Source organism: Pezoporus occidentalis, unplaced genomic scaffold, assembly GCF_034315485.1.
Source record: "Pezoporus occidentalis ecotype Australia unplaced genomic scaffold, CSIRO_AGI_Poc_V1 ctg64, whole genome shotgun sequence".
Classification (NCBI taxonomy): Eukaryota; Metazoa; Chordata; class Aves; order Psittaciformes; family Psittacidae; genus Pezoporus; species Pezoporus occidentalis.
In genome coordinates this window covers 2,801,364-2,828,588 of record NW_026915987.1, presented here as the reverse complement: position 1 = coordinate 2,828,588, position 27,225 = coordinate 2,801,364, and the positions used below count along the sequence as shown (strand labels likewise).

Sequence of the window (27,225 nt, the reverse complement as noted above, 5' to 3'; positions counted from 1 at the left end):
CTCCTCTGGCTTTAAATAAAGCTTTTCCATTTTATTAATTATTATAAGCATATTTTTAAACATTTGTATAACTTTCTTAATAAAATATCCTGGAAGAGACAGGTTTTAAGTTCCCCAAGCAAGGCACTTTGGGGGGGGGTTCAGACTGGCCACCCCCCTTCAGAGGCAGAAACAGCAGCACCTAAAATGCAGGCAGGTGTCAGGGTGCTGGTCCCTACTCCATGCACACACACACACACGAGTTCTGCCAACCCCACCAGCACCTCTGCATGGGGCTGTGCCTGTCCCTGGCCCCACAGCGGATGCCAGCTCTGCCCCACCAGCACTGTGCTAGCCAGAGCTCTAGAGCTGGAGCCATCATCTGTGCACAGGACTGGGAAGCAAGAGCTGGGATCCCTCCTCTGCCTGGATCCAGGCAGCCCAGTCCCATTGGAGACATGGGGTGAGCATCACCTTCACTGCTGAGCTTTTAATCTGAACTTAGCTGCTAGAAGGGCCTGGGGTGAGTGAGGGCGGCCAGGGATGGGTGCTGGGTGCTGTTATCTCAGTTTGGATGCAGTTACCTTAGGCTGGGTGCTGTTGCCCCAGTTTGGATGCAGTTACCCCAGCCTGGGTGCTGTTATCCCAGTTTGGATGCAGTTACCCCAGCCTGGGTGCTGTTATCCCAGTTTGGATGCAGTTACCCCAGCCTGGGTGCTGTTGCCCCAGTTTGGATGCAGTTACCCCAGCCTGGGTGCTGTTATCCCAGTTCGGATGCAGTTACCCCAGCCTGGGTGCTGTTACCCCACGCCTGCCCCAGTTCTCACCCCATCAGGAGCAGTGCAAGCCACCCAGCGCTGCTGTATCCCTGTCATCATGTTTTCCATCATCCCACTGGCATCCCTGGGCCATGGGTGCACTGCTGGTGGGCATTCCCAGGAAGCCCTCAACTGGGACCAGTGGCCGATCCCTGGGGCAGCTGGGAGCATCCTGTGCACCCATCCACAGCAGGGCTAGTGCCAGCCCCCCCCCCCCCCCCCTCCCCGGGTGCCCCAGTGCTCGGGGGGCAGATAAAGCATCTCCTCGTTAGAAAAGAAGAAACTAAGGCAGAAGAAGGACAGAGCAGAGTGCAGGGGGGACCCCGGGCTGGGGCCTCCCCAGTCTGACCCAATAGGACCACTTGGCTGTATCCAGCCCCGCACAGCAGCGGGGTCTCCCCCCCCGTAGGCAATAAGGTCTTGGTGTTTCCCATCCCCTCCCTTTCCCACAGCACTGCCCTCCATCCCCGGCAGCACAGCGGGTCCTGTTCCCCCTATCCCAACCCCCAGCATCACCAGGGCCAGTCCATGGTGGGGGGGGCCAGGCTAGAACTCTGTCTGCACCCCCTCACCGCTCTCCGTTGTGCCTGGGGACTGTGGGGGGGTAACAGCCACCTCCTCGCCTGTCTCCTTGTCGCTGGGCTGATGGCAAACTGAGCCGGTGGACGGTGATGGGGTCTTGGCTTCGGGTGCAGGTGATGCTGGTGTACCATGGGGCAGCTTGCCCTCTGGTGGGACATCGGCTCTGGGTTTGGGTGATGCCGGCATGGTGTGCTGCACCCTGGCTCCTGATGGGGTATCAGCTCCAGGCACGGGTGATGCTGGTGCAGCCGGTTGCACCCTGGCTCCTGGTGTGCTATCACCTCCAGGCACGGGTGATGCTGGTGCAGGCAGTTGCACTTCAGCCCCTGATGGAAGCTCGGCTCCAGGGACCGCTGATGCCGCTGCAGCATCCCCAGCCCCTGGCACAACATCAGCCGCAGGCGCAGGCGATGCCGCTGTGGCGTGGTGCACCCTGTCCCCATCGCTGGCTGCACCCTGGGAGGGGACATCCCCTGGGACAGACGCTGCCACCGCCACCTCCTCGGTGGCACCACTCTCCCGCTTGGCGTCAGTCCCGTTCCTCAGCCGCTCCTCCACCTCACCGGCACCCCCGCGGCTCTCCTTGGCCAGCGCCTCCCGGATCTCCTCCACCCCATCCGGCGGTGGCTCCTCCGGCTCCGGGGGCTGCGGGGACCCGGGCTGCAGCAGCGCCTCGGCGCCCACCGCGTAGGGCAGGAGCCCGTCGTCATCCTGGATCACCGACACCACTTGCTTGGCCCTGCGGCGCCGCTCGCCCTGCGGCTCGGCCTCGGGCTGGGAGCTGGGCTCGTCCCCCCACTCCATGGGGATGCTCTCGCCCAGGAGGTGCAGGTTGGGGTCGCTGTTGTGCATCACGACGCTGTCGCGGTACAGGTTGTGCTTGCGCTGCACGGCCGCCTCCTTCACAGCTGCGGGCACCGAGAGAGGGGTCAGAGGGGCTGTGGGCATGGGGCAGAGCCCACCAAATCCAGGCATCTACCCCATTGGTGCCCTTTGGCGGTATGGAGCCAGTTCAGCATCGCACCACTCGGCTCTGACAGTGGGAAGGATGGGGGGGGAAGATGCTGCCAGCATCCTGCATGGGGTCATCCATCCTCATACAGCCTCCCCCAGCACCCTGCTGAGGAGCACCTTCCCTTGTACATTCCCAGTATTCTGCATGGGGTTATCTTGCCCAGAGAAGCTGTGGCTGCCCCATCCCTGGCAGTGTTCAAGGCCAGGTTGGACACAGGGGCTTGGAGCAAGCTGCTCTAGTGGAAGGGGTCTCTGCCCGTGGCAGGGGCTGAAACCTGATGATCTGTAAGGTCCCTTCCAACCCACATGATTCTACGATCTCCCTCCTCTGGTACCCAGCACCCATCATGGACCCTGCAGGTGATGCTGAGCCCAGGCTTGGCTTGCACTGACTACACCCAGCACCCACCCCGAGTGCTGGAGCTCCCTGGCTCTGCAGGGCTCTACCTTGCATGATGTCTTTCATCACCGACTGTAGCACGACCTCCTCGTAAGTGTTCTCCACCAGGATGAAGCTGGCAAAGTCCTCGAAGATCAGCTCCTGAAACTTGGCTAATTCCTGCCATGGGGAATGAGGCCGCTCAGCCAGGGGGGCAGGAGGGAGGGATGCTCCAGCCCCCTCACCCCAGACTTCACCCTCTTACCCCCTTGCAGGTTGGCGCCAGCTTTTTCAGCAGGAAGGGGATGGTGATCTGCAACAGGGCCTCCCTGAAGAACTTCTTCCGCACGGTGCTGCTGTCGTAGTCGTATTTCTGGGGGGTGAAAGAGTCAATGGGTCAGTGAGATCCTTCTCATAGGATCCCAGCCTGGTTTGTGCTGGGGGGGACCTTAAAGCTCCTCCAGCTCCAACCCCTGCCACGGGCAGGGACACCTTCCACTAGAGCAGCTTGCTCCAAGCCCCTGTGTCCAACCTGGCCTTGAACACTGCCAGGGATGGGGCAGCCACAGCTTCTCTGGGCACCCTGTGCCAGCGCCTCAGCACCCTCACAGGGAAGAGCTTCTGCCTAAGAGCTCATCTCAGTCTCCCCTCTGGCAGGTTAAAGCCATTCCCCTTGGCCTGGCCCTACAGGCCCTTGTCCCAAGCCCCTCTCCAGCTTTCCTGCAGCCCCTTTAGGCACTGGAGCTGTTCTCAGGTCTCCCCTTCAGGAGCCTTCTCTTCTCCAGGCTGCCCCAGCCCAGCTCTCTCAGCCTGGCTCCAGAGCAGAGCTGCTCCAGCCCTCGCAGCATCTCCATGGCCTCCTCTGGCCTCGCTCCAACAGCTCCACGTCCCTCTTGTGCTGCTGCCCCAGAGCTGGATCAGGGCTGCAGGGGGGTCTCCCCAGAAGGCAGCAGAGGGGCAGGATCCCCTCCCTTGGCCCAAGGCCATTGAACGCCACCAAAGCCCGGATCCGCACCCCTCACCTTGAGCACCCTCTCCAGGATGCGCTGGATGGACTTGCAGAGGTCGTCCTTGCCCTGCAGCTTCCCCAGCTCCTGGTGGAGCAGCGTCTCGAACGTGTGCACAGCATCATCCATTTGCTGTCAGCAGGGGCAGATGGTCAGCACCCGGGGACCCAAAGGGACCATCCCTCCACCCTGATGGGTTGCACTCCCTTCCCCTACACCCCGCTCCAGGTTTGGCTGGGTTAGAACCCAGAACTGGGCTACTGGGTTTGCTGGTGCCACTGGGCTTGGTGGCAAAGGGGCAACTGTGCTGTGATGCTCCAGTCTGGGTGCTGAGCTAGAAGGATGCCCCATGCTGCTGCCATGCACAGCCCCACTGCTTGGGCTCCAGACCTAAGGGAATGGCCAGATCCATCACGCAGCCTTAAGTGGGTACCAATGACATGAAGGCCCTTGAGACAGGGCAGCCAGGGTGGACCACCCTGGGCTCTGCTCTGCCTCTGCCCAGGGGGACACAGGGGGACCTCGCTCCCCATCCCACCTGTCTCATGTGGATCTGGGCCCTCTGCTTGAAGACGGACGTGCTGGTGACATCGAAGCGCTGCTGGAGACCCTCCAGTTTCAGCTGCTCCATCTTCTCATAGCACGACTGCATCTTGACCGGGTGGAAGGCCAGGTGGGAAAGCTTCTCCATGTACTGGGGAACAAAGCCAGGCTCAGCAGGGCAGGACACGCACAGGGGCTTCATCCCCACGTGCTTCCTGTGGTCCCCTAGTGCTGCCTACGCTGAGGATGCAGCAGGACTGACCCTGCCACCCCCAAGCCCTCCGGCCTGCAGGCTCTCACCTCCACCAGCTTCTCCAGGCCACCTTCATTGATGATGTTCATGTTCATGTCCGTCACCTCCTTGAAGAACACCTCCCGCACCTCAGCAAAGCCCTGGCTCGTGGGGGTCATCAGGGCCTCCAGGATGGAGGGGATGTAGGGCTGGACGTGGTTACGGACGCACACCTCCGCTTTGGGGAGGACAAACGCTGGGCAGAAAGCAGGGGTGAGCACGGTGAGGCTCCTTCCAGCCCTTCAGATCAGCTCCTAAACCCACCCCAAAGAGGGGGACGTGCCCCTCTCCGCAAGGCCCTACAGAAGAAGGCTTCCATCCTTGCAGGACAACACAGGGTGTTAATGCAGAGGGCCCTCAGTCTGCACTGAACCAGCTCCTACCCACTGCCCACCTTGACCCCCACCTCTCAGGACAATGCCGATGAGGATGCGCACCCCGGCACCTTCTGGCATCTCCCAAGGGTTCCAGGCCATGCTGCACCCCAGGAGCACCACACCTTGGTGAAACAGCGGCAGTGCCACACCAGGGACACAGCTACATCCATGTCCACATCCTTGTCTCCATGCCCACATCCTTGTCTCCCCGCAGGGCTGTACCTCGGATCTTGCTGGCCAAGTGCTCCTTGGAGGTGATGATCTGGTCCATGTCCGTGCGGATAGTGCTCTCCATCTGGGGCCGCTCCTGCTCGCACTTGGCCATCGCTGCATCGTACTGGGCATTGGTCTGCTCATAGACCATCCTATAGACAGCATCCGAGATCTGGAGAGAGCGAGATGGGGAGGTCAGCAGCCCCACCCCATGCTCTCTATTGCCCATCACCTCCAGCAGGAGACGCCTGCAGGACCTGCCAAGCCTTCACCGTGCCCTGACCAGACCCCTTGTCACAGGCTGACAGGAGATTTTGGCACCAGGGACCCCCCAGCTGGGGGAGATGAAGCTCCCATGGAGCAGAGATGGTTCAAAGTGGTACCCAAGGGGCAGAGAGCTGAGCATCTACCTCTGTGAACCTTCAGGCAGGTCGAGGGAAAGGGGGGGGGCTGCAGGGATGGGGGGTCTGGGGGGATGAGGATGTTGCAGTGATAGGGGGTCTGCAAAGATGGGGGGGTGCAGGGTTTGGGGGCTGCAGGAGTGGGGGTGATGGAGGGATGAGGATGCTGTGGGGATAGGGGGGCTGCAGGGATGGAGAGCTGCAGAGATTGGAGTGATGCAGGGATGGGTGGGCTGCAGGGATGGGCGTCTGTAGGAATGGGGGAGATGCAGGGATGGGGGGGCTGCAGGGATGAGGATGCTGCAGGGATGGGGCCTGTTGGTCCAGGCAGGAGAGCCCATGACTCCATTTGAAGGCTGTTCGCTCCACGGGGTCTCGGGAGCCCATCCCATGGTGGGGTTGAAGCTGCTCATTGAGGCTTCACACTCACTTCACAGGCACACGCAGTGATTCCAGGGCTGGCAGAAGGCAGGGCCAACCCCCTACAATCCCCCCCCCATCTCCCTGGGGCTTCCCAGCTTTGCAGCTCCAACCACAGCTCCTGGAAAAGCAGCGTTTGGTCGGTTTTGGGCTGCTCCAGAGGCACATTCCAGGCCTGGTGGTAATTACCCATCAGCTCTTAGGGATTTAACAGGCGCTTCGAAAGAGCCCTTGGTCTTTCACAAGGGTTCAGCCTGGATTTAGCTTGTGCTGCTCTAAAAATGGCTCACTAAATATAGCCAGGATGGGCTCTGCTCCAGGGCTGGGCTTCCTCCTGCCTGCTTCCGCACCCCAGGGACAGGCAGTGCAGGCAGGGCTGCTGTGGGGACAGTAAGGAGACAGCATGGAGAGTAAGGATGGAGGGGAATAAAGGATGGAGGGGCATAAAGGATGGAGGGGAATAAAGGATGGAGGGGGATAAAGGATGGAGGGGGATAAAGGATGGAGGGGAATAAAGGATGGAGGGGAATAAAGGATGGAGGGGAATAAAGGATGGAGGGGGATAAAGGATGGAGGGGGATAAAGATTGGAAAGGAATAAAAGATGGAGGGGAATAAAGGATGGAAGGGGGATAAAGATAGGAAGGGAATAAAGGATGAAGGGGAATAAAGAATGGAGGGGGATAAAGATTGGAAAGGAATAAAAGATGGAGGGGAATAAAGGATGGAAGGGGGATAAAGATAGGAAGGGAATAAAGGATGAAGAGGAATAAAGAATGGAGGGGGATAAAGATTGGAAAGGAATAAAAGATGGAAGGGAATAAAGAATGGAGGGGGATAAAGGTTGGAAGGGAATAAAGGATGGAAGGGAATAAAGAATGGAGGGGTATAAAGGTTGGAAGGGAATAAAGGATGGAAAGGAATAAAGGATGGGGATAAAGGTTGGAAGGGAATAAAGGATGAAAAGGAATAAAGGAGGGGGATAAAGGTTGGAAGGGAATAAAGGAGGGAAAGGAATAAAGGAGGGGGATAAAGGTTGGAAGGGAATAAAGGATGGAAGGGAATAAAGAATGGAGGAAGAATACAGGATGGAGTGGGATAAGGAATGGAGGAGAATAAAAGATGGAGGGGAATAAGGATGGGGGGAATAAGGACACGTGTGAATAGGGATGGAGGAGATTGAGGATGGTGGAGAATGAGGATGGAGCAGAATAAGGAGGTGGAGAACAAGGATGGTGGAGAGTAAAGATGGTTTCTTAGGGGGCAGAGAGGGATGCAGGACAGCTGATGCCCCCCCGGCAGCCCCATACCTGGATCCACGTCCGCTGGCGCTCCTGCGCTTTGCCCTTCAGGCGGGGCCCGATGGCGTTCCTGAGCTCGGGAAGCAGCTCCTCCATCACCAGGTTGCTCAGGACCTGCGGGGGCAGGAGGCTGTGGGGGCCCTGCTCATCCCGCATCCCTGCCTTGGGGCCGTGGCGGGAGCAGGGGCCCTCACCTGGGTCTCGTTGCCACACAGCATGTCCCACGTGCCGTACTGCTCCTTCGACTGGCGGTACATGCGTACTGCATCCGTGAAGGCTGGAGCCTCCACTTTGGAGTCCTCGGAGATGCCTGGACACGAGGGATGAAGGGGATGGGGATGGGGATGAGCGAGCAGCTGCTGCAGCACCCAACTGCTTTTGAGGGGTCCCTTGTGTCCCCCATACCTTCAGACCCACACCAGGACTGGGAGACCCCATCCCAAGCCTCTGACCGGGCTGGGGGCAGCAGTGGCTAGGGGGGTCCCAATCTGCACATTGAGGGCAGGGAGGGACCAGGAGCAAGGGCTGGGATGGATGAGGGGGCTCAGTGACCCCTAGTGCTCTATGGGGCCCCCATCAGCAGGATGGGGCAGCCAGGGGGGACTGGAGGAAGGAGGGGACCATGCAGGATGTGGGGAGGAAGAGGAAAGCACGTGCTGGGAGTGAGTCACCCCTCAGGGTGCTGGGAGCCCATGGGGAGGAGGAGGAGATGGGGCAATGGATGGGCAGGAGCCCAGTGGCGCATGGCCCGAGAGCATGGGATGACGGTGGAGGGTCAGAGCACGTCCCTGGACCACCCAGCAAGCTGTGGAGATGGAGCCAGGGCTGGTTTGTCCTCCCCAGCCCAGGGCAGGGAGCGGATCTCTTCCAGTCACACAGATTTTCCTAAGATGATTACATTGAACCCAAGCCTAAGCAGCTTTTCCTAAGGGGCAGAGGGGAAAAAACACAGAGAAAGTCAGGTCTGAGCCTTTCTCAGTGCTTGGTGGGCCTGGAGCTTCTCCATCCATGGCTCAGCATCACCTCCTGGGCGGGACAGCCCGGTGTGGGCTTCACGCTATGCTGTGGGCTTAACACCATGGTAAGGGCTTCCTGCCATAGCAGAGCTCTATGGCCAAACCTCATCCTCCAAACCTGGGGCTTTGTCCCATAGCACAGGAGAATCCCCTCTTGCTGGGGAAACTAAAGAAGGGGTGCGAGTCTGGAGCCACTTTTTGCCCAAATCACAGCTAAAACAGGGATAACAGCCAGCGCGGTGGGCAAAAGGCATCACACGGGACAAGGGGCATCCCTGGAGCAGCCAAGGGCACCCAGGCTCCAGGGAAACCAGGCTGGACAAAAGGGAGGGGAAAATCCCCACCCTCATCGCACCCAGAGGCAGAACCAGAGCCTCTAATAGGGAAAAGGCTAAGTGGATTGCTTGACAACAAAAGAGCTTTCATGGAATTGGAAACGGCATCTGCAAGAGCAGAGAGGGGCGGAAATGGGGCTCAGGAGGGAGGAACCATCCCAAAGAGAAATCCAGGCTGCGGAGATGCAAGAATCCACAAGCCCCGAGCATCCCTGGGACATGCTGAGGAGGAGGAGAGGCTCCCAGTGCCTAAAGGGGCTGCAGGAAAGCTGGAGAGGGGCTTGGGACAAGGGCCTGTAGGGACAGGCCAAGGGGAATGGCTTTAACCTGCCAGAGGGGAGACTGAGATGAGCTCTTAGGCAGAAGCTCTTCCCTGTGAGGGTGCTGAGGCGCTGGCACAGGGTGCCCAGAGAAGCTGTGGCTGCCCCATCCCTGGCAGTGTTCAAGGGCAGGTTGGACACAGGGGCTTGGAGCAAGCTGCTCTAGTGGAAGGTGTCCCTGCCTGTGGCAGGGGTTGGAGCTGGAGGAGCTTTAAGGCCCCTTCAACCCAAACCATCCCATAGTTCTATGATCCCTCCCTCTCCCCACCATCACTTACAGAGACCATGAGATGCTCAATGATGCTCAAATCATCCCCTTTGGCTCCAGACCCAAACCAACCTCCATGGGTTTGGTTGGAGCAGGAGGATGCTTTCCCCCCTCCCCACAGCCCCACGTTGCCCCCCCCAGCATCCCTCACCATTGTTGCAGTGCCGTACGCAATCCTGGAACACTGCCCTCCACTTCTCCTGCTCCTTGCCTGTCATCACACAGAAGTAATAGTGCCGGGCATAGGGGTGCCAGAGGATGAGGGGGAAATCCGTGGGGCACTTAAAGATGGGGGTCTGTCCCAGTTTGGGTGTCACACCTGCCAAAGAGGGAAGGATGCTGTGAGGAACAGAGCAGGGATGGGGATGTAGGGCTGGGGGTGCAGCAGAGACACAAAATATCCCTCAGCTCCTTCCCAGTGCCTTGGCTGTGAGTTCTAAAACCATGGTCAAAGGATGCTCAAATTCTCCCAAACAGGAAATAAGTGAAAATTAACAAAAAGGTAAGAAAATCATTATTTCTAGTGGTCCCCAGGGATGCTACACCCCAAAATCAGTCTTTATAGAAGATCTAAAGAGATGCTACACCCTAAATAACCACCCCTCCTTGAAGCTCCATAGGGATGCTACAGCCCAAAACCACCCTTTCCAGAAGGTCCCTAAGGATGCTGCACTCCAAACCCACCCTTCCAAAGGTCCCCAGGGATACTACATCCCAAACCCACCCTTCCAAAGGTCCCCAGGGATACTACACCTCAAAACCACCCCTTCCAGAAGGTCCCCAGGGATGCTGTAGCCCAAAACTACCGCTTCCATAAGGTCCCCAGGGATGCTACATCCCAAACCCACCCTTCCAAAGGTCCCTGGGGATGCTACACCTCAAAACCACCCCTTCCACAAGGTCCCCAGGGATGCTATAGCCCAAACCCACCCTTCCAAAGGTCCCCAGGGATGCTATAGCCCAGAACCACCCCTTCCAGAAGGTCCCCAGGGATGCTATAGCCCAAAACTACCGCTTCCATAAGGTCCCCAGAGATGCTACATCCCAAACCCACCCTTCCAAAGGTCCCCGGGGATGCTACACCTCAAACCCACCCCTTCCAGAAGGTCCCCAGGGATGCTATAGCCCAAAACTACCGCTTCCAGGAGGTCCCCAGGGATGCTACATCCCAAACCCACCCTTCCAAAGGTCCCCAGGGATGCTATAGCCCAAAACCACCCCTTCCAGAAGGTCCCCAGGGATGCTATAGCCCAGAACCACCCCTTCCAGAAGGTCCCCAGGGATGCTATACCCCAAAACTACTGCTTCCATAAAGTCCTCAGGGATGCTACATCCCAAACCCACCCCTTCCCAAAGGTCCTCAAGGGGCACCCAGCAGCACTGGGGACCCCGAGCATCCCTGCTCACCCCTAGGCACCAGCAGCACTCACCAGGCAGGCTGCTGTTCACCAGCTCCAGGTACTGGTCCACCGAGGTGAGGATCTTGTAGCCAGCGCTGTTGATCAGCAGACGGGGCGGCAGGTCCCGCTCATAGGCCTGAGCAGAGAAACACGGTGATGGATGATGGGGGGTGATGATGGGGTGTCCCCCTTCGGGGCTGGGCCCACCAGCGGTGGGGGATGCCCCTCACCAGTTTGTTCTCATAGAGGACCAAGCCGTAGTTGTGTGGGACCACGCAGAAGCGGTTCCTCCACTTCTTGTTCTCCTCGATGTAGTGGAAGAGGTTGCCCGAGTAAATGACGTGGTCCTCGAGGGGCACCTGCAGGGAGGAGAACACGGGGAGGGGGTGGCACAGGGGGTGCAGGGAGAGGGGCAGCTCCATCCCATAGGCACAGCCTGGTGCAGGGAGCTTGGCAAAGTCTTTGGGGGTCAGGGTTTCTGTGCTGAGGGTGCCCAAGGTCACCTCTGGGTTATGCCCGATAGCACTGCAAGTTCTGGTGCCTGAATCATGGAACCCAGCCTGGTTTGTGTTGGGAGTTTGCGACTTCCCTGTCCCACATGGAGACCACGGTGGGGCAGAGCTTGCTTCCTGCCACCTGCAGCTGGCCTCTGACCTGCACCCCGGTGGGACCTTCTCTTTGATGGCCAGTACCAAGCAGTCCCACTCGTGCCCAGAGAAGCTGTGGCTGCCCCATCCCTGGCAGTGTTCAAGGCCAGGTTGGACACAGGGGCTTGGAGCAAGCTGCTCTAGTGGAAGGTGTCCCTGCCCGTGGCAGGGGTTGGAACTGGAGGAGCTTTAAGGTCCCTGCCAACCCAAACCATTCCATGATTCCATGAAGCCACCTCATAGAGCCCAGCACCAGACGATGCTTAAACTCTCTGGGCTTCCCAGAGGATCAGCATCAGGAGCAGGCTGTCTCTCCAGCCCCTCTGGCTCACACAGCAGCAGCATTTACTCCATTCCAAACACAGGCTGAGCAAGCCCAGAATTCCTGGCAGGAATTATGATCCCAGGAACATAAATGAGAGCCAAGAGCTTGGGAGAGTGCAGCGGCGCCTCTGCTGCCTCGGCCACCCACCATCCACTATGGTGGCCATCAGGAGGGACCAGCCAGGGCTTGGGTCCCACCGTGCTCAGGACCTTTTCCTCCTCCCTGCTGTGTCCATCTCCTGGTTCGCAGGAGCCCCATTGCCTTCCCTCAGCCCCACAACCTCACACGTTGGGCAATGGGAGCTGTGGGAGCAGCCCAGCTCAGCAAACAGGATGAGGCACTCGCTGCTCCTCTGAGCTTCCAAAGGCCTTGGAAGGGGGAGGAGAAAGCACAAAGTCCGGCAGGGCTGGGGACAGGGGGAGGGATGAGAACCGGACCTTAAGGCTGTGAGCAGGGATGGGGACAGGAAGGGGGTGCCAGCTCCAGGAGGGCATCAGCATCTCCCCACGGTGGCTCATCCAAGGAGAAGCAGATTTAGAAGCACTGCCCAAGGCAGATGGAGCCCTCTAGGGGGGCTCTAGGCTGGATGCCAGTGGAGTGCTGACCTCTGACATGGGAACACTTAACCATGAGACAGGGGAAGCTCAGGTTGGACCTAAGGCAGAAGCTCTTCCCTGTGAGGGTGCTGAGGCGCTGGCACAGGGTGCCCAGAGAAGCTGTGGCTGCCCCATCCCTGGCAGTGTTCAAGGGCAGGTTGGACACAGGGGCTTGGAGCAAGCTGCTCTAGTGGAAGGTGTCCCTGCCCGTGGCAGGGGTTGGAGCTGGAGGAGCTTTAAGGTCCCTTCCAACCCAAACCAGGCTGGGATTCAGGGATTCCATGGCCACCAGCGCTCGGGGAGCTCCAGCACAATTGTCCCTCCTGCACCTCCTCCTTGCCCCAGGCAGTCACCAAGGTGTCACCACCCAACCCTGGCATGCATCTGGGACAGGCAGGTATGTGCCAAACAGCTGGGCTGGGCTGGGAGTGCCCTGTGCAGGGACTGGGAACGATGGGGACTGGGACTGGGGTGGGGATGTGCAGGAAGGGCTGATTGAAGAGAGCCTGGTCCTGGCACTGCTCCTCCGTGAGGCCCAGAGCACTTAAGCATCATCTGGTGCTGGGCTCTATGGGGTGGTTTCATAGAACCATGGAATGGTTTGTGCTGAAAGGGACCTTAAAGCTCCTCCAGCTCCAACCCCTGGTACAGGCAGGGACACCTTCCACTGGAGCAGCTTGCTCCAAGCCCTGTCCGTGTCTTGAAAGCCCCTCCTTTCCAGCCCTGCACAAACACAGAAGCCTATTCCCATGTGCAACCACATCTCCTCCTGCTTCCACAGCACCCCCAGGGCAGCAGCTCCACTGACCTGACCATGGAGGGACCCCAAACCCTTTCTGCTGATGAGCAGCCTCATCTGGTGTGCATCTGCCTTTGGAGGTGGGAAGGGAGGGCAGGATCCATCCCTGGGTGCTGCAGCCACGGCACCAAGGAGAGATGATGCTTGGAGACCTTTCCCAAGGCAGGAGGCACGAGGTTCCCAGAAGCTCAAAACAAGCTTCTCTTCCCTATGGGGTCAGGGATGCCTGCAAGGGATTCCTGCCCTCCACAGGCATTTGGAGCATTCTTCACACCCAACAACAGCCCAGCACACCCTGCTTGGGGCATCGCTGGGCACAGTGGGGTCCAGGAGCTGCCAGCCTCCATAGGGGCTGCAGCCAAGAACCAGCCTTACCCGGGTGCGCTCATTGCATGGATTGGGAAGAAAAACCACCCTGGGGAGCCCCATGTGCTGCACGGGCGGTGCACGATGCCACGGGGATGGGCTTGACCAGCGGCACGGGGAAAGGGGGTGTTCCCAGGCACAGTGGGAACGGGGATGGAGCTCCCATCAGCTCTTACCTTACGGTGCAGCAGCTGAGCCTGTGGCCCCCCGTTGCCTTCGATCTCATAGCGGACGCTGTTGAAGAGCGCGACCCCGAACTGCTCCTTGTAGCACCGGCAGAACTCACCCAGCACCTTCCCCGTCCTCTCTGCAGCGGGACAGCACGGCTGCGTTAGCAGGGGTGGATATGGGGGCTCCTCTGCACACACACACACACACACCCAGGACACCATCCCCATGCACACAGGCACCATGTGGGGCCAGCAGCATCGCTCTGTGTTGGCCTTTTCACGCTGATGTCAGGGATTCTGCTCCCCGGCAGGGAATTCCCGACATGGAGCTGATGCCGGTGATGGCTTCCCGTGCCTCGGCCACTGGGACTGGGGGCAACGCTTTTCCAGCCCCAAGCATCGTTCATCCCCACCCGACCCCACTGTGCCCCATAAGGACCAGCCCACAGAGGGGAGGGGAAGTGCTGATGCTCCAGCAAGGAGATGAGAAGAGGAAAGGACCCACGAGCCCCCCTTCCCCCCCCCATGTCACCCCCATGTGTGAGGCAGAGACCCCCACATCACCCCATGGTGCTGGAGAGCATCCCCTTCCTCGGCATCCCCATGGATGCCCGGGGCAGGAGGGACACTGCAATCACCCCCCAGCCCCCAAGGTTCCTTCTGGGCCATCAGTCACAGGGCAAAGTGGGGCTGCATCCCCCCAGCCTTTGCCAGCACCCCTGCCCCACATACACTGTTCCCCATAAAGAAACCCCTGTCCCATGGAATACCCTCCCCACGTACACCCTCCCCCATGGAGCAACCCCTGTCCCATGCAGCACCCTGCCCCATACAGACCCTGATCCATGGAGCACCCTCCTGATGTAGACTGTGCCCCATGGAGCAACCCCTGCCCCACACAGCACCCACCCCTCTCCCCACACCAGCTCCAGGAAGCTCCTGCACCAAACCAACCCCTCCCCAACGCATCGCAGCTTCCCCAGGGCTGCCGTTGGCCTCCCCTTTGAATCCTGCTCTCAACTTCGCCCTGGAGCCCGTGAAAGGAAGGAATCCAAGTCTCCTCCAGCCCTTCCCGACGGCTGGAGCCGGTGCCAAGGCACTGGGGAGGAGCGACGCAGCGCTGGGCGCACGAACCCAGACTAAACACCCCCCACGCTGGCCCTTGCACCGCTCACCGGAGCCGAGATCCCCGCAGCAGGCAGGGAAGGAGCCGTTTGCCGCAGGGGATGCCGCACATCCCGTAGGACCAGAGCAAAACACCGCTGGGATAAAGCCGTCCCAGGGGGGATGCGCCGCGATGGAGGCAACCATCCAGCATCACGCTGGCAACCCCTTCCCAGCCAAACAACCCTTCCTCATGGCAAAGAGCGAGGCGCCTGCACATCCCAGCAGGGAAATTCCTCACCCCGAACTTGGCGTTTTCCCCTGGAAAAGAGCCTGTGCTGCAGCTCAGCCTGAGCCTGGCTGCGGCTCCGGGCAGCGACGCAGACAGCTCGCGTTGGGAAGGCCATTCCGAGGGTTCCTTTCCCTTCGGATCATGGGAAAAAGGAGCTCCTTTGTCACTCACTGTCCCTGGGTAGCCAGGGTCCGACTGGGAGGGTTGGAGCCGACGGGAAGCAGGAGCCGATGACCTGCAGGCACTGAAGCAGATCTGCAGCCAAACACTTGCAGTGGTCAAACCTTGCCCAGCTCTACGGGGCAGAGGGACCACGGGGGGCACATCCCACGGACGGTGGCTCCAGCACTGCCCTGGGCACCAGTTTCCAGTGCCTGAGCACCCCTTGGGGAAGGCTTTGCCTGGTGGTTGGGATGCCCAGAGCCTTGCCCCTGCCCTCCCTGTGCAAAGCTTGCTCCTGACCCCTTTATCTCTGCCTGCAGCCACGCACGGCTTAGTCCTGGGCATGGCTGTGGGAAGGGGGAATGGGAGGCTGAGGAAGTGTAAGGGTGCGGGGGCTCCCGCTGGGACAGGCGCTGGCACCTGCCTGGGACCACAAAGCTGGTGATGGGCTGGGATGTGCCAAGGGACACAGCTCCTGTCCCTCCTGGACCTGCAGCCAAAGCTGCTCAGACAGGGATGGGAGGTGAAGGAGCCAGTGCCCAGGGTGCTGCAGGTTGGGGGGGTCAGGGCACCCATTGGCATCATCAGCAGGGGGCTCCCATCCTCTGCCCTCTGTGCCTGGCTGGAGCACAAGTGTGATGGGGAACGGCTGAGGGACCTGGGGGGTTCAGTCTGGAGAAGGCTCAGGGGGGACCTGATCGCTGCCTACAAGTGACTGACAGGATGGAGCCAGGAGGGGCTGGGCTCTGCTCCCAAGGAACAAGGGATGGGACAAGAGGAAACGGCCTCAAGCTGCCCCAGGGCAGGTTTAGATGGAGCTGAGGAACAATTCCTGCCCCAGAGGGTGCTCAGGCATTGGAACAGGCTGCCCAGGGCAGGGCTGCAGTCACCGTCCCTGCGAGTGTTCACACAGCGTGGAGACGAGGCCTCAGTGCCATGGGTTAGTGGTGGCCTGGGCAGTGCTGGGAATGGGTGGATTTGATGCTCTTAAAGGTCTTCTCCAACCTGTTTGATTCTATGGTTCTATGATCCTATGCCACATCAGCTCCACATCCCCAGCCATGCTCCATCCCTCCCTGTCACATCTCCAGGGACCCACGCAGCCTCCCCATCACCCACCAGCACCCCAGGGACACCCTGGCAGGGTGACCCAACAGGCAGCACAGATCTGTCCTTGTCCCTATGACACCCAAGGACAGAGGAGCCCGAGGGTTGTCTGGGTGGAGCCATCCAGGTCCTGCTCCTGCCCACCTCCCCAACCGGTCGTGCCAGCGCAGCCATCGTGGAGCCCAAAGCATCATCACCAAGCCCAAAGCATCTCCAGCACAACAGTCCCAGTGGGAAGGCAGCAGTCCTCAAGCAGCCAGGGTTGCAGCCCAAAGGCACGTGCAGCCCTCGCCTATGGAGAGGTCACAGCCTGGGCAGAGCAGCCCTGGTCCAGCATCCGTCCCTTTGAACCAGGGCAGGAGGTGGATTTCACCCTCAGAAGCCACAGGAAGCTGCCCAAGCTGGTCCAGCAGCCTGGCCTTGGGAGCATCTCCAGCACCATCAGCAGCTGCACACATGCACATCTCCAGGCAGAAGCCAGCTCTTATCCTGGCCTCCCATACGAGCAGGGCCAGCCCCAACTCCAGCATCAGAGCAAAGCCAAGGGGAAAACACAGCCCATGAGCTCCATGTCCAGCCCAGAGCCCTTATCACCTGCAGAGCAGCATGGGCAGCCTGATCATATCCTTCCCTCCAGATACTGGGATGTGCTGCCTGCAGCTCTTCACAGAACCACCCTGGCCGCTTGCAGAGCTCTGGAGCACCAGTGCTCAACACCTCATGCCCCTCAAAACCATGTGAAAATGAGAGCGATGTTTTAAATAGCCCAGGCCAAGGCCAGCAGCATCAGCAGCTCTGGCAGTGGGAGGTCAGAGCCTCGGCTGGTCCTGCTGCAGCGTGCCTGGCCCATACCCAACAGCAGCATTTGTTTTGCCTTTGCTCAGCATCCTCCAGATGCATCCATGACCCATCCGCACCTTCACAGCACATCCCACCCAGGACAGAGCCCAGCAGGGACATGGCTCAACTCTGATGTCTCCTGGGGTTTGGGGACCAGCTCAGCCTCCCCCAGCACTGGAATGCATTGCACAGTGCTGGGCAAAGCTGCTCCTCAGATGAGCATCACCCCTGTGCCCTTCCAGAGATACCCGAGGAGCTGAGGATGGAAACAGCCTTCCTCTCTCCTCATGTGGCAGGATCTTTGGTGGGCAGCAAAGGGTTAAAGCGTAAGAGGAAAAGGGCAGGGAGGATGGACCCAAACCAGCCTTCAGCCCCCTGCACCCTGCAGGAAGGTGCTGGCAGCCTCTGGGGATGCAGAGCTGTCCCCTGCTCCCCACCCTGTGCTGGCAAGGGACAGGGATAGGACAGGGAGCAGGACGTGAATCCACACACAGCCATGCACAAACATGAACACCTATACACACCCCCCATGCACACACAGGTACATACCCCACATGCACACCCATACGTACACCCATGCACACACCCCCAGGAGAGCCTGGAGCCCAGGGTTGACACATCCCAGCAGGAACATCCATGTGCACCCTCCCTGCAGCCCACATCCCGCTTTCCACCCTCAGAGCCCATCCCTCACTCCTGGCACACCTTCCAGACCCCCATCATCCTGCCAGTTAAACGTATAGGGCAGAGGGAGCCTTTGACATCCCAAATTCCCCAGGCCCCCCCCCAGTCTCTGTGGCCGGGATGGGTGGGAGCATGACCAACCCTTGTGGGATGCCGCAGGGATGCCTCACCGGAGGCAGGGAATTTTCCTCCTGCTCCAGCACATAAAGAAGGATAAAGCCAAGGACACAAAGGCCCATTGAGGCAGAGCCCGGGGCTGTGGAGCCCTGGCCCCCGCATGCGTGATGGATGCTTGCTGGCTCATTGCCCATGGGACAGCCTGAGTCAGCCCCGGCTCCCCGCCACCGTGTCCCACGTCCCCTCATTGCCACCTCAGCAATGGGGTGGTGCAAAGGGATGTGTCTGCAGAGCAGTGGAGGAGCAGACACACGGGAGGACCAGGAAATCACATCCCCTTGCTGGGGGTCATTGAACCAACCAGGGTGGAAAAGACCTTTAAGAGCATCAAATCCAACGTTACAGGGTTGGATTTGATGCTCTTAAACACTTGCAGGGACGCTGACTGCAGCCCTGCCCTGGGCAGCCTGTTCCAATGCCTGAGCACCCTCTGGGGCAGGAATTGTTCCTCAGCTCCATCAAAACCTGCCCCATGCTGCTGGTGACAACGGGCATCCCGCTGGCAGGGCATGGGCAAGGCTGCTGGGGCAGGAGCTGGTTAATCACTGATGCAGCCAGTGAAGGATGAGAGAGCACAGGCAGGTTGCTGGGGCAGCAGCACAACCGGTGGCACCCACAGGGACACCCAGGGGTGGCACATGGTGACCCCGGCCCGGCCAGCTCACCCCTCGGCTGTGATTTGCACATGGGTGAAGGGGCCCTTTCCCTGCTCCTGGGTGCTGTCACCAGGACATCCCTGGCTGTCAGCACCCAGCCAGTGGTCCCCATACCCAGCATGTGAGAGGGGTAGGAGGGTCCCAGGATCCTGTCTGCATGCCAGGGAGCACGGGGAGCACCCGGAAAGTCATCCAAGCATGCACGCTGATCCCCCCGTCCTGCCCCTCACATCCCATTCGGCTGCTCCCGTTCTTCCTGGTAGCCCAGGAGGACAATGAAGATGGCTCGTCCAGCAAGGAAAACCCACCACAAGGACAAGCCCATCACAAGGGGGTTGATGTCAGTGGCTGGATGAAGGGTGGCCATCCTGCACCCAGGGCTTTGCCCGCTGCCTCTCGGGATCCTGAATCCTGGCATAGGGCAGACGATGTGTCTGGGCATCCCCCACTGAGGGTACACAGCACGCTGGGAATGGGGTGCGCACCGAGCATGCCAGGGATGGGGTGCTGAGACCTCAAAACAGCAAATTTGGGAATGTGAATCCGAGTTCATTCCCACCCAGAAACACAAACTCCTTCCTATGGGCCTGGCTCAGCCCAGCCGAGCATCCCCTCTCATGTAGAGCAGGAGAGATGGAAACAGGGAGAAGCAACAGGGATGACAGTGAGGATGGGGACAGTTTCCCCTCTTCCCTTCACACAAACCCACCCACACCAGGCTGTTATCTGAACTGAGCTTATCCTGGAGCACACCGGGAGCAGCTCTCCCTGTGCTCTCCTCCAGCTCAGCACCACGGGATCACCTCCTGCCCCCAGCACGCTCCAAACCCCAGCTACAGCTGGAAGCACAAATGGGAATGGGGCGGCATCCTGCTCCCCCCCCACATCCCATCCCATCCCATCCCGAGCAGCCGCTGCCCTCTGACTCACACCACTGCGGGAAGGGTGGGTGGGCAGGACGGGGGCTGAGCAGGAAGGGATGAGGCAGCAGAGCCAGGGAGGAGAAACCAGATGGGCCCAGGCCTGAACCGGTTCATCCTCTCCCTGCCCCTGCATCACAAGGCTCTGCCCCCACATGAGTCAGAAGCAGCCGCGGTGCCAGCGCCGGGCTGGGGCACCCGCTGGGGACACGGCTCTTTGCTGGTGCCTGCACCAGCCCCCTGCAGCATCCTGCATCCCGGCTGCATCCCGGCTGCGTTCATGGCGATGCTCGGTCCAAGGGGGTCCATCCCCATGCCGGCAGCACCCTCCTGGTCCCCCCACACCTCACCCAGTTGTGGTGGTTGCACAACGCTGCTCCCAGCCCAGTGCAAACAAACCTGCCCCAGCACGGCTGCGGCAGGATCTAAGGCATGAAATCCATGGGGCCAAAGTGAAGCAGCACCTGCAGCAGCACCACCTCAGCACAGGAACAGGCAAAAAACCCCGCTCTCCGGTGCCCTTTACTTGCTTCTCCTGCTGCCCAACCCCACCAGAGTCAGCGCCCTGCGTCACCCCCATTCCCGTCACCCCCATTCCCGTGGCTTGGCAGCACTTCCAGCCCCATGGATGAGGGATTTGTGTTTTCCTGCAGCTGGTGTCCCGCTGCTCCCCGGGAACAAGGCTGCGTGCGAGGAATGTGCACGTGAGTCACAAACGGCATCTGGGGCCTTGACACGTCTCCGGAGGAGCTGGCTGGGGCTGGATGGAGCCCAGCATGAGATGTGTGCGCTGAACCTCCCAGCCCAAACAGGAGGGAGCCAGGCAGAGGATCCCCCTCCTGTCCTCCCATTCCTGCCTGATCCCTCATGCCTCTCCCTCCGACTGGTGCTTCCGTGGTGATGCTCCAAAGCCATGGGGCCCACAAAGGCACCACAGCTGGGCTAAACCCACCCCAGAGTCAAGCCCACCAGAGGATGTGATGGCACCCGCAGGACAGTCAGGATACGTCCCACAAGCAGGGAGGTGGCTGTGGGTAGAGGAAGCATTCCCATGGAGCAGCTTGGCTCAAGCTGGATACCCCCAAACCCTGGCTGGACCTGGCTGCAGACATCACCACGCATGGCCCCCATCCCCAGGGTCCCACCAGTGCATGGCCAGGCTGGAGAGGAGCTGCAAACCCAAGGCAAAGTGGCCAGAGCAGGGGGAAAGAAGACTGAGGAGCTTAGGCAGAAGCTCTTCCCTGTGAGGGTGCTGAGGTGCTGGCACAGGGTGCCCAGAGAAGCTGTGGCTGCCCCATCCCTGGCAGTGTTCAAGGCCAGGTTGGACACAGGGGCTTGGAGCAAGCTGCTCTAGTGGAAGGTGTCCCTGCCCGTGGCAGGGGTTGGAGCCGAGTGAGCTTTAAGGTCCCTTCAACACAAACCAGGCTCTATTCTATGATGGAACTTGGGCATCTCTGGGTCCCACAGGCTCCGGGTACCGGGGGGTGGGTACATCTCTGGGATGCTCCAGCAAATGCTCCTGTGCTTGGCAGGGGCAAGCAGCAGCCCCTTGTGCCCAGCCCCAGAGGCAGGAGCTGGACCTGGCACCCTCCAAGCTGCTCAGTGCCAGTGGGAAACCCAATCCCATACCACGGGAGGAGACCAAACAAAGCCCTTTATGTGTCCGGACAAAAAACCCAACCAAACCCAAGAGGTGTTTGAACAAAACAGCCCTGAGCCTGCCCTGAGCTCTGCACAGCCCCTGCTGCTGTGCCCGGCAGGACATAGGGTCCACATGCCCCAAAGTGCTTGTCCCACACTGTGCCCTCATGATGCTCCCTGCTCCCCATCGAGGGTCATGCCCTGAAGCACAGGTCCATGGGGCTGCCAGCATCACCAGCATCTTCCATCAGAGCAGCTTCCAGTGTCTGAAAGGGGCTACAAGGATGCTGGAGAGGGACTCTCCATCACGGACTGCAGTGATAGGACAAGGGGTGATGGGTTCAGACAAATAGGGGAAGTTCAGGTTAGAGATGTTCTTGTGCCAGTGCAGGGGGTTGGAACTGGAAGAGGCTTTAAGGGCCTTTCCAACACAAACCATTCCATGATTCTATGATTCCTTGCTATGGGAGTTTGGGCAGCAGCCAGCAGAGCAACGTGGCTCCTAGGCAAGGCAGGGATGTTCCCAAGGCTGGGATGTTCACAGGGCTGGGCTCTGTCCTCAGGTGATGCCCTGCATGCACTGGGATCAGAGTAAGGGACTCAGGATGATTCCCATGGCAGCTCCACCATCACTTTGGTGCCTGGGAGCTGGCAGCCCTGCTCTCCTGCCCCACACAGCAGCACTGAGGTCACCCCAGCATTGGGGCACGTCCCATCAGGCAGAGAAACCCCCAAAGGGGCATCACACCAGGCCCCAAGTTGTCCCATCCATCCCTGCTGCATGGGGACATCCCATCCTGGGGACTCCCGTCACAGAGGGGGTCTGAGCCCCGCAGGGCAGCAGGGCATGGAGAAGGGCACCGTGCTCTACCAGCCAGAGCTGGGACCTGCACTGAACACTGCTGCCCTTTCCCTTTGAAAGGGGGGAAAAGGTGGAGTTTTACTCTTTCCTCCCCATCCGGTCCAGGAGCTGCAGGAAGCGCACTTGGAATGAGCAGCTCTGCTCTGCCCCTTCCTCCCCTCCTGCCTCCGAGCTCTCCAGGACCAGAGCTGGGTCCTGCAAGGGCAAAGGGGGTGCTCAGCTTTGAGTGGAGACCCGGAGCCCGCCTGCCTTCACACCTCACCTGCCAGCTGTGTGGATGAGCATCCCTGCATCCCTGACATGCACAGAGCGCAGCGGTGGTGGTGGAGGCAGGAGACCCCCTGCGAGCAGACAGCGTGCTGCTTCCCCACGTCCCTGCTCCTCGGGAGCAAGGGCAGGGCAGGATGTGAACTAGAGCCTGCAGTGCTCCAGGAGGGCTGGAAATGGGATGGGGGGGGTCTGACACGGCTCCTTCCCACAGCCTGGCACCAGGCTCCTGCACACAGGGTCTGTCTATAGCACCCAGCACTCCCTGGGTCCCCATGGACCAGAGCTGTGGGTACACTCAACTGGGGGTGTTTTAGTGCTTGTTTCAGTGATTGTCCCCATGTCCATGTGTCACCGCTGCTGTCCCCAGCATGGCAGTGCCATGGGTGGGAGCTTGTTGCAACCTGCTGTGGGGCTGGGGCAGACGGACAGGAGCCCGATGGTCCCCAGAAGGGTGGAACAGAGCTGAGCTCTACGATGAGCTCAGCCCTAAGAACTCATCTCAGTCTCCCCTCGGGCAGGTTAAAGCCATTCCCCTTGGCCTCTCCCTACAGGCCCTTGTCCCAAGCCCCTCTCCAGGTTTCCTGCAGCCCCTTCAGGCACTGGAGCTGGGTCATGGGGAGCTTCTCATTGACCAACAGCCCCAAGTGTTTCTGCCCAGGCTGCTCCATCCCCTCTCTCCTATCCCCCTTTGCTGGGGAGGGAGGAACTCCCAGGATAGAGGTCAGGCTGAGCACAGCGAGGGCTCCCTCCTCCTGCCCCTATGGGAAGGCCACCAGCACACGAGGACCATGTCCCCTGCCCCAACACGTTGGTCTGGCGAGCCCCATGTCCTGACATGAGAGCTGCAGGTAAAGCCCTGGCGTGTCACAACCAGCCCTTGCCCTGGCAGGGAGCCCTGACGTGCCAGGGAGATGGTTACTCCATGAGGAAAGGAGACACACGCGTGGTTAGGAGACACCACACACATCCCAGCACCCATCGGAGCTCCCTGCTCTGGTCCCCCTGCGGCAGGGTGACGGTTTCAGCCTCACACCAGCCCCAGTGCCCATCACCGGCAGCCACCACATCCAGGAGCAGATGAGCGGCCAGGCTAGGAAATGAAAGTCACGCTCAAGGAAGCCACAGCAAACCTCTTCCCACTGCTGGGAACCTGTTCCCACAGCCTCTGGCATTTGCTGGCACCACCAGACCTGACCCCGCAGCCCATCCTGTTGGCACACAGCTTCCTGGGAGGAGAACGATGCTCCTCATTGGCATGAGATGGAGAAGTGGTGTGGAGAGCTCAGAGCAGCTTCCAGGGTCTGAAGGGGGCTACAAGGATGTGGAGAGGGACTCTTCATCAGGGACTGTAGTGATAGAACAAGGGGTGATGGGTTCAGACAAACAGGAGAAGCTGAGGTTGGATGTAAGGCAGAAGCTCTTCCCTGTGAGGGTGCTGAGGCGCTGGCACAGGGTGCCCAGAGAAGCTGTGGCTGCCCCATCCCTGGCAGTGTTCAAGGGCAGGTTGGACACAGGGGCTTGGAGCAAGCTGCTCTAGTGGAAGGTGTCCCTGCCCGTGGCAGGGGTTGGAGCTGGATCAGTTTTAAGGTCCCATCCCAAACCAGGCTGGGATGCTGTCAGGGATACGCAGCCACTGCTGCCTGGCAGGCACTGCAGGGAGAAGGCTGTGGGATTGAGGCTCGGTGTCACCAATGCCACCACTGTGTGGGCTGGCATCTGCACAGGTCCCACCCCAAGTTCACAGCTGCTTTAGTCAGTAATTAAGGAGCTGGCAACTCCCTGGGAATGCCAGAGCAAGGTGTGAGCTCCCAGGGACCCTCCCTGCGCTGCCACCCACCTCCCCATCCCACCCAGCACATCCTGCAGCAGCCCTGCGCTCTCCCAGGACCAGGGGCAGAGCCACCCAGCTCCTGCCTGCCGTGCTCCACCTCACCCCCTAGAGAAGGGATCCACGGGGCTCGGACACACGAGGGAAGAGCTTCACTTAGCCCCTTGCTGATGGCACCCATTGCCCTGGACAGGAGGGGTCTGCGCAAACCCAAAGGCACCCGGTGACATCTCAGCTTCCCCACCCCATCCCTGCCAGCCTCGTGTCCCCAGGGATGGTGCCTGTGCTGGGCATCATTGAGAAAGGAGGAGAGCCCAGGCCCTGAGTTGGGAGCAACTCCTAACCCACGTTTGGGAGGAAGAGGAGGAGGAGAAGGGCAGCCCGAGGGTGTTAGCAAAGAGCTGGGTGAGTCAGGCCAGGACAATGTCTCAAGCAGGGCAGCAGGAGGAAGCACGTAGGGGTCACAGAGACTCGAGAGAAAAGGATGCAGGAGCTGCAGCAGCACTGCCTTAAAACCACCCCAGTGTAGATCCCAGCCCTGGGCTGCCCCATCAGCCACAGTGCAGGGATACTGGCACAGTGCAGGGAGTCAGGGATGTGCAGCAGAGCAACAGCAGTGGGGGGAAAAAAACATGGAACCATGGAATGGTTTGGGTTGGAAGGGACCCTAAAGCTCCTCCATCTCCAACCCCTGCCGCGGGCAGGGACCCCTTCCACTAGAGCAGCTTGCTCCAAGCCCCTGTGTCCAACCTGGCCTTGAACACTGCCAGGGATGGGGCAGCCACAGCTTCTCTGGGCACCCTGTGCCAGCGCCTCAGCACCCTCACGGGGAAGGCAGGTCTCTCTCCTGCCTTAGCCCACCTGCAGCGCTCATCCCACAGCTCCCAGTGGGATCTGAATGAGGCTCTCCCCATGTCCCCACTGCCCAGGGCTTGCTGCTGGTGGAAGGGGCTGCAATCACAGGGAGCATTGCCAAGCCCTGAGTCCCCATCCCTGCTGCAATCAGGGGCCACAGCAGCCTGGAAGCTCCTCCAAGCTCCCGATAGGACAACCAGGAGAAGCCCTTGGAGAGGGGATGGATCCATCCCCAGCAGCCGCAGGAGAACAGGCCGAGCCAGGCAGGAAAGCCTGGAGTTCTCCCTGCACATTGCTTTGCATTCTGACAGCAAGTCCTGCCTTGCCTGGTGGGTTCTGGCTCCTCCCAGCTCTGGGGCTTTCACCCAGCAAGGAGCCTCTGTGCTCAATGAACCCAGTGCCTCCAGTATCTCCCACAGAGGTTTCCCAGTGCAGGAGGGTCTCCCCTACCCACCTGGAACCTCAGGAGCTGCAGCACGGCACAGGACATGCACCAGCCCCATCCCCATCATCCAATTTCCCTGGAATCCTGTTTTCCCCATGAGAACTCATCTGCACCCCCCCAGTGCAACCGCTCGGTCCCTGCCAGGCTGCAACCATCCACCTTGACCTTCAAACACGTCATTTCTGGCCCAGCGGACACAGATTCCTGCATAGTTATTCCTTGTTATTCTTTGGGATTCAGATCACGGGGCTTGGACAGGGAGCGATCTATGCACAGTTAAAGGAAGTTTCGGGATGTGCTTTGAACCCGATGCAGTGAGCAGCAGGGCTGAGCCGGCGCTGGAACAACCCCATTGAGCTTCAACTGTGCAACACACGAACCCCATAGCGAGTTCCAAACCCTCCTCCAGAGCTCACAAACCTGCTGGCACCCTGTTGAGCCACATACCACGGCAGCATTCCTGCCAACCAGCCCGCACGGCATGGCCCATGGGCCCCATCGCACACCGGGTCCGTGCACCGGTGCCACCACAGCCACCCCACGCTGCTCCATCAACACCAGCCCCTGGGGATAAAGGACTCCAGAGCCGCTCCCATGGCTTTATGGTGGAGATAAAGATAGAACAGAGGCACCTCCAAACCCTCGGCACACCCCAGCCATTGAGCTCGCTGCACAAGGTCCAGCACAAAGCCACCGGCCAAGGTGCGGCTTCCCTGTGGGGCTGCCTATAGGGTTTTCAGCCCGGGGAGCTGGAACTGGAGCCGGAGCGTGGCAGGGAAGGGCTGGGAGGTCAGGTCCTGCCTGCTCGGGAGCCCTGGGGAGCACAGCACAAGTGACGCAGAGCGGCTTGGCAGGGGTGGCCCCACTTACAGGGGTCAAGTCAGTCACCAATGAGACACCCCGGGCACCCTCCCCGCCCCAATCCCACTGCACATTAAGCCGTAATTCCACGTTCGGCGATTCCCAGGCAGTTCCCAGGCTGCACGGAGCACACATCCTGTGCCGGGGGCAGAGACGCCCGGGCCCTCAATGAGCACATTGTCACCCTTCCCCGTCCCACAGCGTTTGGTGGGGGCCGCGCCGAGCCCTGCCTATGCACAGGGGTACCCCAAGGGTGCAGCCGAACCCTTCCCTCCACCCCAAACCCCCCTTGCGAAGTGCTTCCCTAGGGATTCCCCAGCACTGCTAAGGGGGAGAAAGTTCATCTGCCGGCCCAGCCCCAGCGAATCCCACGCTGACAGTGGTTTCCCGGCACAGGACCCGGCTTGCCAGCACCAATCCGGAGCCCGGCTCCTCGCCTTCCCTCCCCGCAGCCCGGGGAAGCTCAAGCGCAGGAACACCGGAGCCAACACAAACACCCTCGGCACAACCCAGCCCTTCAGCTGGGAAGCAGACAGGCACTTCGGGTTATCCCCCCCACCCCCGCCTCGCTCCGGGATGTGTCCAGCCATGGGATAGGCGAAAACACAGGGAAAATGCAACGTGGTGGGAAGAGGAACTAAAAAAAAAGGGAGGCGAGAAAAATAAGGAAGTTTGAAGTGTGGGAAAGAGGGGAAGAGGAGGCGGGGGGCTCGCGGGAACACGGGGAAAAGGGGGGGATTGAAGAGAGGGATGGGGAGAGCCCGAATGGGATGAGAGGAGCGGGGTCGGGAGCTCACCGGCGATGTGCTGGCGGCGACCCTCGTCCAGGTGCGTGGAGACCACATCTCCCATGGCGAGCGGAGCCGGGCCGGGGCGGGCGAGGAGGAGGAGGAGGAGGAGGAAGGCAGCGCCCAGGGCGGTCCAGGCAGCGCGGCGCCCCACCGACCCGCTGCC

General features: G+C 60.2%; 1 protein-coding gene across 4 annotated transcripts; it reads right to left on the bottom strand.

Moving 5' to 3' along the window:
* Positions 1 to 10: 10 nt before the first annotated feature.
* Positions 11 to 27,225, bottom strand: NIBAN2 (niban apoptosis regulator 2). 4 transcript variants are annotated; one of them, XR_009968836.1, is made up of 15 exons: positions 27,069 to 27,225; positions 13,574 to 13,704; positions 10,895 to 11,023; positions 10,695 to 10,800; positions 9,416 to 9,583; positions 7,520 to 7,635; positions 7,335 to 7,439; positions 5,214 to 5,376; positions 4,623 to 4,810; positions 4,318 to 4,473; positions 3,795 to 3,911; positions 3,038 to 3,145; positions 2,841 to 2,952; positions 764 to 2,287; positions 11 to 563 (listed from the first exon to the last, which is right to left on the bottom strand). XR_009968836.1 is itself a non-coding variant. In XM_062640295.1 (15 exons), the coding sequence occupies exons 1-15, from the start codon at positions 27,121 to 27,123 to the stop codon at positions 1,344 to 1,346; spliced, it is 2,538 nt and encodes an 845-aa protein (XP_062496279.1). In that variant the 5' UTR covers positions 27,124 to 27,225; the 3' UTR covers positions 11 to 1,343. The 4 variants fall into 4 exon arrangements, 2 of the variants coding, with proteins under 2 accessions (XP_062496279.1, XP_062496278.1); XR_009968837.1 differs by having other exon boundaries at positions 11 to 543; positions 784 to 2,287; XM_062640295.1 differs by having other exon boundaries at positions 11 to 1,600; positions 1,661 to 2,287.